General features: G+C 44.0%; 1 protein-coding gene across 5 annotated transcripts in view; it reads right to left on the minus strand.

The window, feature by feature from the left end:
- The window catches only part of CTNND2 (catenin delta 2), a 942602-nt gene that overhangs the window by 139598 nt on the left and 788630 nt on the right, over positions 1–14374 (minus strand). For all 5 annotated transcript variants that reach the window (XM_031666708.1, XM_031666706.1, XM_031666707.1 and 2 more), the window contains one exon: positions 5813–5930. In XM_031666708.1, the coding sequence (XP_031522568.1) occupies positions 5813–5930 (118 nt within the window). The remainder of the gene's footprint in view (positions 1–5812; positions 5931–14374) is intronic.

Genomic DNA, 14374 nt, shown 5'->3' on the forward strand with positions numbered 1-14374 from the left:
GAAATTCACTTGTGAGAAGCGAAGAATGTACAACCATGAGAGATCCCAAATATCATCCACTAACACACAGTGCCCCACCTCTGACTCCCGGGCTGGGGATTGGGGATCGGATAATGAGGAGTCAAAGACTTAGAATTTCGGTCAGCTCTGGTGGGGGACATATTTACTGCCCACCAGAGCATTTTCTGAGTGTCAAGGCCACAGGTGCAAACCAAGGTTGTCCCAGGAAAGTGAGGGGCTGTGATCATCTGGGGGCATATATATTTTTAGTCTACATTTTTTTGAGATGCCTGACACTCATGTTTTCTTAGCCAAAAGGTTAAACAGTGGTTAAGGCTACCTGTTGTGGAGCTGTACACCTGTAGAGCCCTAGGTGTCCGATTTAGATGTGGGACTTTGGAATGCACTTGACATCTCTGGGACACGGTGTACCCCTCTGTAAAATGGTCATAACAGGACCCACATCTTAGGTTGCTTGTGCATGAGGTGAGCTAAAATATGTGTGCGGTAGGCAGAATAATGGCCCTCCCACAAGGTCTACATCTTAATCTCTGGAACCTGCGAATATGTTAGGTTACGTGGCTGGGAGGAGGTGAGAGTTGTTAAACTAATCAGCTGCTTGTCACATGGGGAGGTTATCCAGATTGTTTGGGTGGGCCTGTGTCATCACAAGGGGCCTGTACATCAAAGAAGAAGGCAGGAGAGTCACAGTGATGTGATATGAGAAGGACGTAGCTGGCCATGGTCGGATCTGAAGATGGTGGAAGGCGCCACAAGCCAAGGTATGTGGGCAGGGTCTAGATACTGGAATAGGGAAGGAAATAAATTCTCCCCAAGAGCCTCAAGAAGGAACGCAGACCTTACCACATTTTAAGTTTTTCCCAATGAGACCCATTTCAGACCCCTGGTCTCTAGAGCTATAAGATCATAAACCTGCATTGGGTTCAGCCACCAAGTTTGTGGTCATTGGTTACGACAGCAGCAGGAAAGTAACACAGCGCGCAAGTACTGGGAAGAAAGCAGGGGCACAGCAAATGCTCTTCAAAGGTTTGTATCATTAACAATGGCAGGAGACGGCACAGTGCAGAGGTCCAGAGCATGTGATCTAGGGCTGCCGGCTTGGCTTATGATCCTGGGCCCACCATTTCACAAGCTGTGGGGCCTTGGGCAAAGTGCTTAATCTTTCTGTGCTTCTATTTTCTTATTTGTAAATAGAGGGTCATATTAACAGTATCATGTACAGGCTGGGCACTGTGGCTCACACCTGTAATCCCAGCACTTTGGGAGGCCAAGGCAGGCGGATCACGAGGTCAGGAGATCGAGACCATCCTGGCTAACAAGGTGAAACCCCGTCTCTACTAAAAACACAAAAATTAGCCAGGTGTGGTGGCGGGTGCCGGTAGTCCCAGCTACTCGGGAGGCTGAGGCAGGAGAATGGTGTGAACCCAGGAGGCGCAGCTTGCAGTGAGCCGAGATTGTACCACTGCACTCTGGTCTGCGTGACACAGCGAGACTCCTTCTTGAGAAAAACAACAACAACAAAAACAGTATCATGTACAGGGCAACAGTGAGGGTTAATAAGCTCATAGATACAACTCCTTGAATAGTGTCTGCTCAAAAGTATTTGCTAAAACACCAGCTGTAATAACTTGTGATTGCTGAGAAGAGGGGTGAGGAAACTGCCGCCCAGGGGCCCGACGCAGCCCACAGCTGGTTGTGCATGACAGGTTGTTTTCCTGGAGGACACCCAGGCCCATTTGTTTATGAATGATCTGTAGCTGCTTTCATGGTACAAAGCAGAATTACATGGCTGTGACTGAGACAGTATGGCCCACAACAGTAGGAATATTTATTCTCTGACCTTTTGCAGAAAACGTTTGCTGGTTAAGACAAAGCTGACCTTTTGACTCCAGGAACCATGGAAAGAGGGGAAAAATATCCAATTTTTAAAAGCGGCAAAATTATCACAGGAAAGAACAATAAACGGAGCCAAGTTTTATTTGGAGAATCTTACCAAGTTGGCTATCATTTTTTCAGGCACCTGCTACGTAACAGCCAGCCGTGAAGGCACATAATACAATTCCATTGTACAGGTGAAGGCGAGGACAGCTAAAGCTGTGAGTACCTCCCACCAGACTGAGCTGCTTCTCTGCAGTCCTGGGGTGGGACTGGAATGGGCCGGGGCTGCTGGGATTGCAGTCCTACACAGCTTCCCTCCACTGGCTGGAATCTGGTGAAAGGTAGCGGGTGTCCTGTACTTATTACTGAGGGCGTGAAAATCTCCGAGGAAAACCAGTTTTCAGAAAATATCTCTGGAGCCTCTGTCATTCCAGACCTTGCTTGTCAGCTTTTCAAGGTGTCATGGGCTGCTAATCCCACGGGCTCTGAGCCAACCTGATTTTCTATTCCAAGCATCCTCTCAGCATCAAAAAGTGGACTGGCATGAAAGCAGGTAAACTCAGGGCAATGCATGAAAGAGAGAAACGACTCTCATTGAAAGGAAAATGTTATGGCATAAGTTAGAATGATTTTTAAATCAGCTCAAACTGATTTTTCTTACATCAAAGACTTGGGAGAATAAACTTCTTTCTCATCCCACTGTTCGTCTTCCCCGGAGGCATGGCTGTTCCTCTGTTTAACAAATGACTACTGGGGAATAAATCTGCAGTTGTGAAAAATGCTTTATAATCGAGCTGCAGCTGGGGAGATGATTTGGGAAGAAGCTAGAAGGAGGAGAGAAAGTAGGGATGGGGGTGGGTGGGGAAGGAGGAATGGGGGAAGGAAAGTCACAGGGACCACATTTATCTTTCATTTAAGCCTCCTGGAGTTTTGCAGTCTGGGTTGGTTTGGGAGTTACTTAATTCAAGAGCTTTTCTCTAAGGGGATGAGAAGAAAGAGAAGACAAAAGACTTGGGAGCCTAGCAGGAGGGTGGCAGCCGGTAGCTTTGCTTGGGACGTCCATTGATGTCAGCAGCGCTTTCAGCAGTTGTTTTTGGTTACCAGGGTCATTTTGTTTCCTTATTTTCTCTTAGAAAGGGTTAATCTGGAAGTTGTAGAGTGCTCTACCATATGTCATGCAGTCAACACACTGGACCAGTTACAGGACCAGAGCCACAAGCTTGTATGGAATCCAGGCTCTTTTATGTTTTAACTTCTCGGGCCTTAAAAAGAAGATGTACTCATTCGGCCCCCTCACCCTCAAGTTGTCATTGTGAAAGCTCAAAAGCGGCCAAGCAGAGGGCTGAGTGGAAAATGACGGTACCATAATAATACGTTAAAACTCAACAGCACAATCCAGCCAAAGAATCGCCTACTGAGTAGCTGATCACATCTGATCCTTTCGACAGCCTTGGCATTCAGCTGTGAGTATGCTCCTTGTCACAGAGTTGACGTCACTTGGATATGGTGCTCCAGCCAGTGGGAGGTGGAGATGGCACAGTCCACTGGCACTGTCTTGATGCCAGCTCAGGGCTCTTCTTACTCCACCAGGGATATCTGGGTTTTCTGACTCCGGCCCTGAATATTCCCAATTATTTCAACTTCCTCTTTGGGGGAAAATGTGGACATTAGAAAAGATGACGTACAAGGTCTCCCAGGGTTTTAGGAATCTGGTCATCTGATAGAAAGAAGATGTTTGTGCCATGTTGGTTCTTGAACTACGGCTCCTGAAGGATGCCTTAACCTTTTGTGCTGGTGACCGCACTTAGCTGAAGCATGAGGCTGTTGACTCTTATTTTATTTTCAGCTGCACAGTCCAGTTAGTATCAAAGCTCTTTTCGTAGCCATCACAGTAAAAGGCATAGTCTCCCAGTGCCTCACTCTTTCACCACTCTGAATATGACGATGCTGAGCATTGCCGCTTCAGTGATTTACTTTCAGGAGCCCTTCGAAAACGCACGTGTCTGTTATGCTAACAAGCATCTGTAAATATTCAAGACATCTTGACTGGACATTTGTTTAGGAATTTAATTTTCCTGTTGATGATACTAAATGGTCTAAAATGGTCATGTAAGGGCTCTGTGAAAGGGGAATGCTTACTCTTTGTTACATTATGTTCATCTCTGAAACTAAAAACACACAGTCAGGGAATGGATGTGAACCCAGCTGGGCAGAAGTTAAAAGATGAGAAGTGGTGCTCACGATGGGGGTGAGCTAGTACTCAAAGGGCTGACGTCCCAGAGGCACCTTGCGTTCAGATCTTCGGGGAGTACGGCTCAGGCATCAGTGATTTTCTAAATTTCTTGGTAACTCTAATGTGTAGTCAGGGTTGGGAAGTGCTTTGCTAACTTATAGACACAACCAATTAATGACTACATGGATAGAAACACTTTTATCTGCTCTTTATCTAACTTTGTAACTAAATTACATTATACCAGATTCCCAATTAGAGAGTCATATTAAAGCTCTATCTACCATGGCAGGTTCTTAATCTAAGATGTACATCAAATTACCTGATGAACTTTTAAAGGTACAAAAATTTGTGACCAGAGTGAGACAGTTGGGTTCAGAGGACTGCAATAGGGTCTGGGCAGATGTATTTACATGAACACTTCAAAGGCAATTCTAATAAAGAATCAGAATGAGAACCATAGGATTAAGGCCACGGTTCATAACCAGGGCCAATTTTGCTCCCTGCGGGACATGTGGCAATGTCTGGAGACGTTGTTGTTTGTTACTGGGGTGGGGATGGGGGCTGCCACTGGTATCCAGTGGACAGAACCCAGGGAGGCTGCTACGCACCCTGCAGCGCACAAGACCCATGACAAAGAATAATTCACCCCAAAATGTCAATAAGGGTGGCTCTTGAGAAATCCTTATTAAGAAATCACATTTATTACCTGCATTACTTTATGACTATTGGTAAAGTTTGTGTTTATAACAGCATATTATGAAATTACAAACTTATATGAATGAATCAAACTTATTGAAGACTAAATAAAATAGCTCAAACACTGGAGAAGCCCATCCAATTCTATTCTGGCTTATGAACTAAAACACTGAATAGACTTCAGTGACTTACTTTGTTGGGAAGCCCCATTTGGTTAGCACTGTGACATTTATTTAGACATTGCAGGCCTTTTAAAATGGCTCTTAATGTAATCAACAGTTGTTAAAAAGTAAGTTTATAAGAACATGGGATTATTCAAATCCCAAGGTTGGGCACGGTGGCTCACGCCTGTAATTCCAGCACTTTGGGAGGCTGAGGTGGGTGGATCACTTGAGGTCAGGCGTTTGAGACCAGCCTGGCCAATGTGGTAAAACCCCATCTCTACTAAAAATAAAAAAAAATAGCCGGGCGTCGTGGCGCATGCCTGTAATCTTAGCTACTCAGGAGGCTGAGGCAGGAGAATCACTTGATCCCAGAAGGTGGAGGTTGCAGTGAGCCTTGATTGCACCACTGCACTCCTGGGTGACAGAGTTTGGGTGACAGAGCGAGACTGTCGCAAAAAAAAAAAAAAAAAAAAGCAGGCAGTTTTAACATCTTGTCTTTTCTTTTGAAAGTGGATTACATTAAATAAAAACTAGAAGCTTGTGGTATTCAAGTTTACACACTAATCTGGAATACCTGTGGTTTGAGTAACTTAGAACAATCTGCATATTTACTCATGGCTAATCAGAAGTCAGGTATCTAGTTCCATGCTAGAATTAGAAGCCCAGTCTAAAAAGTGTTGGATTCTTATAAGGAAACCAGGAGAGAGTTCAGAAGGAAAGTCTGAATTACTGCATCGGCTCTCCAGGGTTGTTAGCTATTGTTGAGTCCCGTGGGAGTATTTATTCTCAAACATGCTTAATCTATGCAAACACAACCAACCTTGCTATCGATCTCACTGCTCCCCAGCGCAGACTGGATCACGTACAGCAAGGCATCCGTAAGCCCATCACACTCTCTCATCCTTCTGCGGGCCTCCTCTCCGGCCGAACTAACATTCCTGCAAAGCAAAAGGACACGTCAGCAGTCTTTACGGCTGTCACCAAAAGAATGTCTTTCCATGCCCATCTGCTCTCATAGTTTGAAAGGAAATGCTTTTCCCCCCACTTTTTCGGAATGCTTATCAAGAATATATCTTTAATGAATAGGGATGGCTTCCACAAAACACATCCCAGAGTTGGGTAAGTCACAGATGTCTGTAACGCCACTCCTGGAATAGACAATGAAGAATTCCTAATATGGGATCTGTGAGTCCCATGACCGCGGAGGGTGGGGGACTTTCAGAAAGTCTTCTAGGTTTACTTCATGTACAATCAGAAGCTTTTTGATTCAAAGGATTCTTCTTTGAGAGGTCTGAAACACTTTCAAAGACAGAGCTTGTAACTTCTGAAATATTTTAGACATCTAAATTTGTCTGCCGCAAAGATACCTACCTTGGCCCAGCCAGAAGTAGACTTCTAGGAATTTATTCTAAGGACATAGTTAGAGGTTTCTGTGACAGTTTAGTCACTGGGATGTGCATAATACCTCTTATGGGAAGGAGCTGCTCCAAGCTCTTTTCTGTGCTAGCACATGCTGAGCTAATGGCAACAGACGGGGCCTACTGTAATGAAATGTGCGGCTGCGAAGCAGAGAGATCTTCTACTCCTACAAGAGACAGAGATAATCGGAAGGAAAATCTTGGGTTGCTTTTAGTTATTCTACCACCTGAGAGTATGTTGTTCTTCTCCTACCCACGGTTAGCGTATGGTTCCAGTAGAGAATTTCTGCAATGACTTACTACAGGCAACACAACCTGTAAAAGGGAGGCTGGAGGAGGTGAGTTAGTGGGTGGTACAAAGGGATTGAAAGAATTTAAGGACCTTGGGGACAGTGGTAGAAAAAGAAGGATGATTCTCAAACTTTGGGAGCATCAGCATCCTCCGGAGGGTGTGTGCAGTACAGACTGCTGGCTCCATGCTGGAGTCTCTGACTCAGAATGTCCGGGTTAGAGTCAGATAAGCTGCATATACTGATGCTCATGTTGAGAACTCAGACCCCAGTTCTCTACAGAGGGTCTGGCTGGGAGGAGGGTCGTGTTCTTTACTGACTGCTGGGGCAGCCATGAGGCAGATCCCAAGGATCCGGAAGCCTGGACGGAGTCTGGAGAAGTCGAAGAAGTTCCCACTATAATTGACTCAGGTAGTCTCATTTCATATTCACAACATCTTTTGCTGTTGTAGTAAATTCTATTTTACAGATGATAAAACCAAGCCTCAGAGGTTGTCCAAGGCCATGTAGTAAGTGTGTCTCTGCGTCAGATGGCCAGGATACTGGAGCTCAAACCCAGAGAAGACCAAGGACGGAGATTTTGAGGAATCAATCTATTTGCAATTAGCCTCCCCCTTCACACTCTCTTGGCTCTTTGAATCTCCTTTACTGATCACCATTGATTTTGTATTGGAATTATTTGGCTGTGACCTCATTACTGCACTGGGACTTTCTGGAGGATAGAAGGCGTGTCAGTCCTATGTCTCTACCTAGCATTCGGCTGAGGAGGAGCTGGAACAAAACCTGTGAAGATGGGAAAGAAAGGGCTTCAGGCCTGATGTCAAATATGAATGCAGAATATGGTTTTTTAAGATTTAAAATAAAATAGGTTTCATGTTAAAATGCCACTGAACATAAATCGTTTTTTTTGATACCTAAAAAGTTCCACAGGCGTATTAAGACAGGCTCTATCAGCGGCACTTCTGTGTAACACCGGGAAAGGTTATACAATTCAAATTAGTATTTTTGGCATTTGCTGATCTTCAAATATAAACAAAATTTCTCAGCTTCTTAGATAATATAACTAGGCAAATATTGCCAGCATTTTTATGTAAAATTTTATAAATTCCATCCTGTGATGGCCAACTTTTGTTTCTGACACAATCCGTGGTGCATGCCAGAGAGGAACTAACTTTCTGCTAGGGAAAAGGTGGTGAGAGGCATTTGGATATTATTTTAAACTAAAAGAATGGCCCTTTTAAAGGAGCATTTCAGCTCATTCCTTCTTGAAATGATTTTCACCAGGTTGAGCTGTGAAGCTGTTAAAATAGTAAGTTTGTCAAAGATTCTGAATCAGACCTCTTTGGCCAGAAGAATGTTGCGTGGCAATGTGTGATTATGTTTCGCTCTTTAGCGTAGCGAGTTATTATTTCCAAATAGAATTAATGAAATTCAGGCTGGCAAACAACTTAGGGTAGTGTGTATACACCCTGATCTGAAAAAACCCTCTGCAGCTCTTCTTTGACTAATGTGCTCAGTCTTTCCTTCAAGTATCCTTTCTTTGGAGGCAAGTTGCTTCCTGATTCACCAATAAACTTTTTAATGATCAGTCCTAATTTCACTGGTAATCATTAAATGTATGGGACCAACCAATAGGAAATAACCAAAATGAACAATTTAACATCAGAAGCTGTCAATACTAATCTTAGCATTTTCCTTTATTCTACTTTCTATTCCATTCTAGTCCAGTCTCCTCCAAAATTTAAAAAGTTATTAATTGGCTACTATATTACAATGTATAAGATATTGAAAAATGAGACAGATTAATAACTTAAGGTCTCAGCAGAGAAGGGGAGTAACTGAGATACACTCATACCCACACACCACCTAAGATATAGACTTCAAGAGGGGGTTATCATACTGTCTGCAGGCATGATGAGGCTCAGTATACATACAGACTTCAAGAGGGGGGTTTCATACTGTCTGCAGGCATGATGAGGCTCAGTATACATTTTTATATGAACTGTCTCTTTTCAATAGGTAATGGTTTCCTACAGGTCTTTGGGCTTGGGTTTCCACTTTTAATCAACTATACCTCAGTGCGTGAAACATATCTTAAGAGAATCTTTGATTTTCACATTGGTGGTAAGGAGGGTTTCCTGTTCCTCCCTCTTCCCCACAAACACAAGTTCTACTCTTTCAACCACAAATTTCAGTATTTTATTGTTGTTGGTTAAGACTTTTGATCAACGTGTTAAGGTAAAGTCATGTCAGCTTATGACTGAAACATAATTGTGTTAACCATAGATGATAAAGCTGTAAGCATCACGACTTGAACACAGCTCAAATTTTTGTCTCTACACCTTTATAGTGAAACTTAACAAGATGTTTCACTGTTTAAAAATAAACACCCTGATAACCTTCTGTGATGCTCACTACATGGTTAATAGTAATGATGGTCCTTAGTGTTTGACAATTAATCAATGTCCAAGCTAGAAAGTTCCTCCCTCCCATTATACTTAAACCATCTTCTGCCCATCATGAGGAAGGTGATTTCTATGTCTGGTTAGAAATGGGTATGGAAAAATTCTATGCATAAACATAGCATTAAAACAAATACCTGTAGATTATTTGTTAGAAGCACAAAAATGTGCATAATATCTCGTCCTTATTAGTAATCTTTACAATCGTGACTGAATTGTCAGTTGCTATGTCATTGGGAAGTTCCTGCTAAAAGTGGATTCTATAATCTTTTTGCCTAATAGATAAAAAGTGAAACAATTCATTTTTATGTCTTCCAATTAAAAGACCAATCTTTTTTTTATTTAAATGCAACTAAACTGCTTCCTTTCCCCTGTCTTCTGTGCTGCTTGACATCTCATTTCTTTGCATCTCCATCACTCAGTGCTCTCCTAGGACCCAACGTGGAACTCAGACTATATGTTCACCTGTATGACTGTGGCATTTTGCATGAAAGATGTGTCTCTGTTTCAGATGGCCGGGATACTGAAGATCAAACCACAGAGAAAACCAAGGAATGAGATATTGGGTAATTAATGTATTTGTAATTAGCCTCTCCCTTCACACACTCTTAGCTCTTTGAACCTCCTTTACCGATATCATTGATTTTGTATTGGTATTATTTAGGCTGTGACCTAATTAATGCACTGGGAGTTTCTGGAGAGTAGAAAGCATGTCATTCTTATGTTTATACCTAGCATTCAGCTGAATGTGTGACACATAGTTGGTTATTATTCAGAATTCAGCCCTTCCATCGGATTGGAATTCAGGAAAGCAGGGGCATGTTTACTCTGTGACTGACTGTGCTCCGTGCTTACAGAATAAATATCAGATGTTTGTTCCGCCATTTGAATACTGGCTTCTTAAACTGTACCTGTGTTAGAAGCCCCATCCTGAGTTATTCGAGGCAGTTTCAATTTGCAAAAAAAGAAAATGCAATTGAAGATAGCATACAGCATTGAGAGTAAAATTAGCTCAAGATATAAACTTTCTTATGATTTTTCATAATATTGATTGAGTGCTGAAGAGAACAGCACAATTTTGTGGCCTGGAGACAGTCAGATATTTCCCAGTTTCTCACCCATCTACAACCTCAGGCTTGGAGGAAGAGCTTTCACGGCCTGGCTCAAGACTAGGTTGTCTTCCTATGTCTGTTTCCTCCTCTCCTCTCTCCCTCACCTTCTCCTTGGCCTTCAGGGTCTGGACTCCATTGGAGTTGTCTCATACCAAGCCCTTTCACATGTCCTTGAGCCCTGGGTCCAGCCCTGCTATAATCACCATCCATCAGGTGGCCCAACCCTTCACATCCCTGGGCAGGCACTCCCTGAGTTCCTTCATCTCATCTTCCAATTCATAACCAGCAGAGCCCAGATGCTGGGTCTCTGCAGGATCTGGCTGGGTTCCTGAGACCATACATCAGTTTGAGGAGTGGGGTAGGCTGTCTGGAGGTTGCTAGAGAATAGAGCTGAGTTTAAGTGATACAGAGAGTCCCAAGGCAAAGTCGAAATATGAAGCCACGTACTTAGTACAGCCTCAATGCAACCCAGCAAGGCAGGCCGGGGAGACAGAAGACACCAGAGATGATGGCATGGACCAGAGACCAGACCCGACCCCGGGGATATCTGGAGCCCCAGGGCAGAGCTGAGAGCCTCTGGACGCTTGGCCAAGGATACGGAGAGGCTGTCTGGGGTTCCCAGGCCCATTGATCCCTCCCCTTGGAATGTTCTTCCTTCCACCTTGAAGCCATTGACTCTGACATTTGCAGTTGCCAGGGCTCAATCCAAGCACAGCCTTTTCTACCTTCTAAGCCTTGCCTCAGCCCTGCTACTCCTTCCTTCATAGCTCCAGGCACAAGCTTCTCTTAGAGCACCTGTAACACGCAATGTTTGAGTCTGGTCCCACAAGGTGTTAGGAGGTAGGGGAGCATCATTTTATTTGGTTGTTTGTGCTCCCCACCATGCAGCACACAGTAGGAACTCACTGGATATTGACTGGATGAAAGAGTATATGGTTCTTTTCAGAACTCTTTCTAGACCAGTGGTTCCTAACTAGGGTGACTGTGCCACCAGGGAATATTTTTGGTTGTCACCGCTGGGTGAGTGTTGGGGGCATTACAGGCATCTCATGGGTAGAGGTGGCCAGGGCTGCTGCTAACCATCCCACAATGCTCAGGACTGCCCCCGCCACAAAGCACACCAATTGTTTCGAGGCTGAGAGGCCTGCTCTGGATAGCTGGGCTCCATGAGGATCTAATCTGCACATGTGCTTCCCCAGCACCTAACCTGTGTTCGGCCTGTGGCTTCTCAAACCTATGCTCTTCTGCTGCATCAGAATCAGCTTTGGAACTGGATTAAAATACAAAGGCACAGGCCCTTCCCCTACACTTCCGTTAGCCCAGTTCTCAGTGTGTTCCACTGGTCTCCAGGTGATGAGAACACACTCCACAGGTGAGAACCATGACCTTAGCCCACGGTAGGAAATTCAACGTAGAAAGGTAAAGTACTTCTTGAATGGCCATGAAGCCATGTGGTTGTCTGCTGTGTGCTACGTGATGTATAGACTCTGAACAACACTCCCCAGGCTCTTCCTAACAGGATGGGACCATGGCCCCTACACCTACCAGTGATGGCCTTTGGACCAATGGCCTTCAGCTTCTAACAGTCAACCAGCAAATGATGGGAAATAACACTAAACTTGTGAGGGGGAATCTCACAAGTAGAATATAAATACGGAGCGTCTCAATTTTTTGACCATGTAATGACCTACTCAGAAATGGATGGAATTTTTTTAACTCATGACAATCTTATAATTCAACAGCACAGCCACCCCCACTAACGAGATCTCCAGAACGCCCAGCCTCTCCTGCCTGCTCTCTCTTGCTTAGTTAGGCAGAGACTGAACAGACCTAATAGCCACCCCTTCAAAGAGCCATATTATTAGCAGCCAGATCGATTATCAAGTATTAATTACACGTAAAGATGCAAAAAATTGGCTCTTTGGAGTTTTATGCCTATACTTAGCTCCCTTCTATGGAGAACATCCTGACATCCTCGATAGCTTGAATTTATCATAACTTACCTGATCTGAGTAAGTGTGAGAATGAGAAATTATGCCAATCATGCTTTTCTTGATGCCACAAAGTGTACTCACTTTTGCTTTAAAAACATTAAATTTTAAAGAGATCTTCTATCTGTGAACACCTAAATCAGGAGTTAAAAACTCTCTGTAAAGGATCAGAGAATAAATATTTTAGGCTTTGCGGGCCACACAGGGTTTCTGCCACTTTTTCTTCTCTCCTTCTCTTCCTCTTTCTTTCAACAACCTTTTAAAAACTGTAAAACCTATTCTTACTTGAAGCCATATAGAAACGGGTCTCTGGCATGATCAGCCCCTGACCTAGATTCTCATCTGAAGCTCAGACATAGGATTCGGGAGGGTGTCTGTGAACTCCTGATATTTTGTTCCAAGTTTAAAAATTTTTATATGAACATTATGCAGGTTTTTTGTTTGTTTGTTTTCTGTGCTAGAGGTACAGAACTTGCAGCATATTCTGAGGCTGGGATAAAAACATCTCACCAAAATAAGTGGTCTGAGCAGCCCCTGCTTGGAGCAGCAGGCTGTTCTCCTAAATCTAGAGTCTGGGTTTCAGAAATCCAATGTATTTGCCTCCTCGGGGAAACAGCAGCTCTGCCTCGTGTCCTCCCACAAGGCCTTGGGAGACTTTGTCTGTGGTTTCCAAAATTATTGTCCAAAAAGCCCATCCTTTTCCTCTGTGCGGGAAGATTGTCCTCTTCATTGAGTGCCCAGGGGCGGGGAAGGAAGGGGTGTCATTGCCCAGTCACTGGGTCTGCTGACTCCACCTGGCCTTTAATGCAGTGACAGTAATCCAGCCAGAGCCTCTCTCTCTAGGTGCAGAGGGTGCAGGGCTGGGGGCAGCATGAGACCTTCCAAGTCTGTCCATCCCCTTCATTCTTCCCACAAAATCCACGAGGGCTCATCCTTTTGATTTGTAGCTCCTTTGCAAAAAGGGAGTGGCTGGCTTTCTCACTATTCAAAATGTTCACAAAGGTGGCTTCTCCTGCACCTGGTGTGGTGCGCACAGCTGCGCTACTTAGCTGTGAAGGCGCTTTGTTGGCTTTGGCCTCCTCATCCGGGAGGTGCCGCTGGGAATGGTGTGGACATCACAGGGGATCTGCAGTGACACAGGGCAGCTGCTCAGGGTCGGGCTGGTTTCTTCTCAGTAAATGTTGGCTGAGCAGCTGCTCCACCAGAGACCTTCCAGCCCAGAGGGGAGAAACACACCAGGTGGGTTACCAGCACCCCACAGGAAATGTATCTTCCACAAACGTGCGAGAGGAAAGAACAAGGTTTCACAGCAGCGTTGGCAATTTTAGTCATTTATTTTTTAAAACATCTAAAACTAATGTAAAAATATTAACAGAGTGGGGGAAATGTAGAACTGAAAGTGATGTCCACACTCTTTGCTTTCCCTTAAGGTAATCACTGTGACCATTTGGTATTTATCATTCAAGATTATTTTCCACTTGTATTAATAAACCGTGTAGGTAACATTCTGTTTTTTACCATAATAATTCCTCAGGCAACTGGCTTTTATGTCTTCAAAGTTTATCACTGTCTCTGTTCATGATGGTAGCTACAATCATTGAATGACTTTTGGTATCTCATGGTATAAACAGATCGGCCAGACACGGTGGCTCATGCCTGTAATTCCAGCACTCTGGGAGGCTGAGGGGAGTGGATCACCTGAGGTCAGGAGTTTGAGACTGGCCTGACCAACATGGAGAAACCCCATCTCTACTAAAAATACAAAATTATCTGGGCGTTGTGGCGCACGCCTGTAATCCCAGCTACTCGGAAGGCTGAGGCAGGAGAATCGCTTGAACCCAGGAGGCAGAGGTTGTGGCGAGCTGAGATTGTGTCATTGCACTCCAGCCTGGGCAACAAGAGTGAAACTCTGTCTCAAAAACAACAACAAAAAAAATAGATCACAATTCATAATTTTTCAAATTAATACTCTGTTAATGAATATCCAGATTATTTCTAATTTTTTACTCTATTATGTAATGTTTGGTTCAATTTTGGAGGAGATATGGGCTTTAGAGGAATCATTCTAGGAACATAAAATAGCAAAGATAAATAATTTCAAATCTACCA

This window comes from Papio anubis, chromosome 5 (assembly GCF_008728515.1).
Source record: "Papio anubis isolate 15944 chromosome 5, Panubis1.0, whole genome shotgun sequence".
Classification (NCBI taxonomy): Eukaryota; Metazoa; Chordata; class Mammalia; order Primates; family Cercopithecidae; genus Papio; species Papio anubis.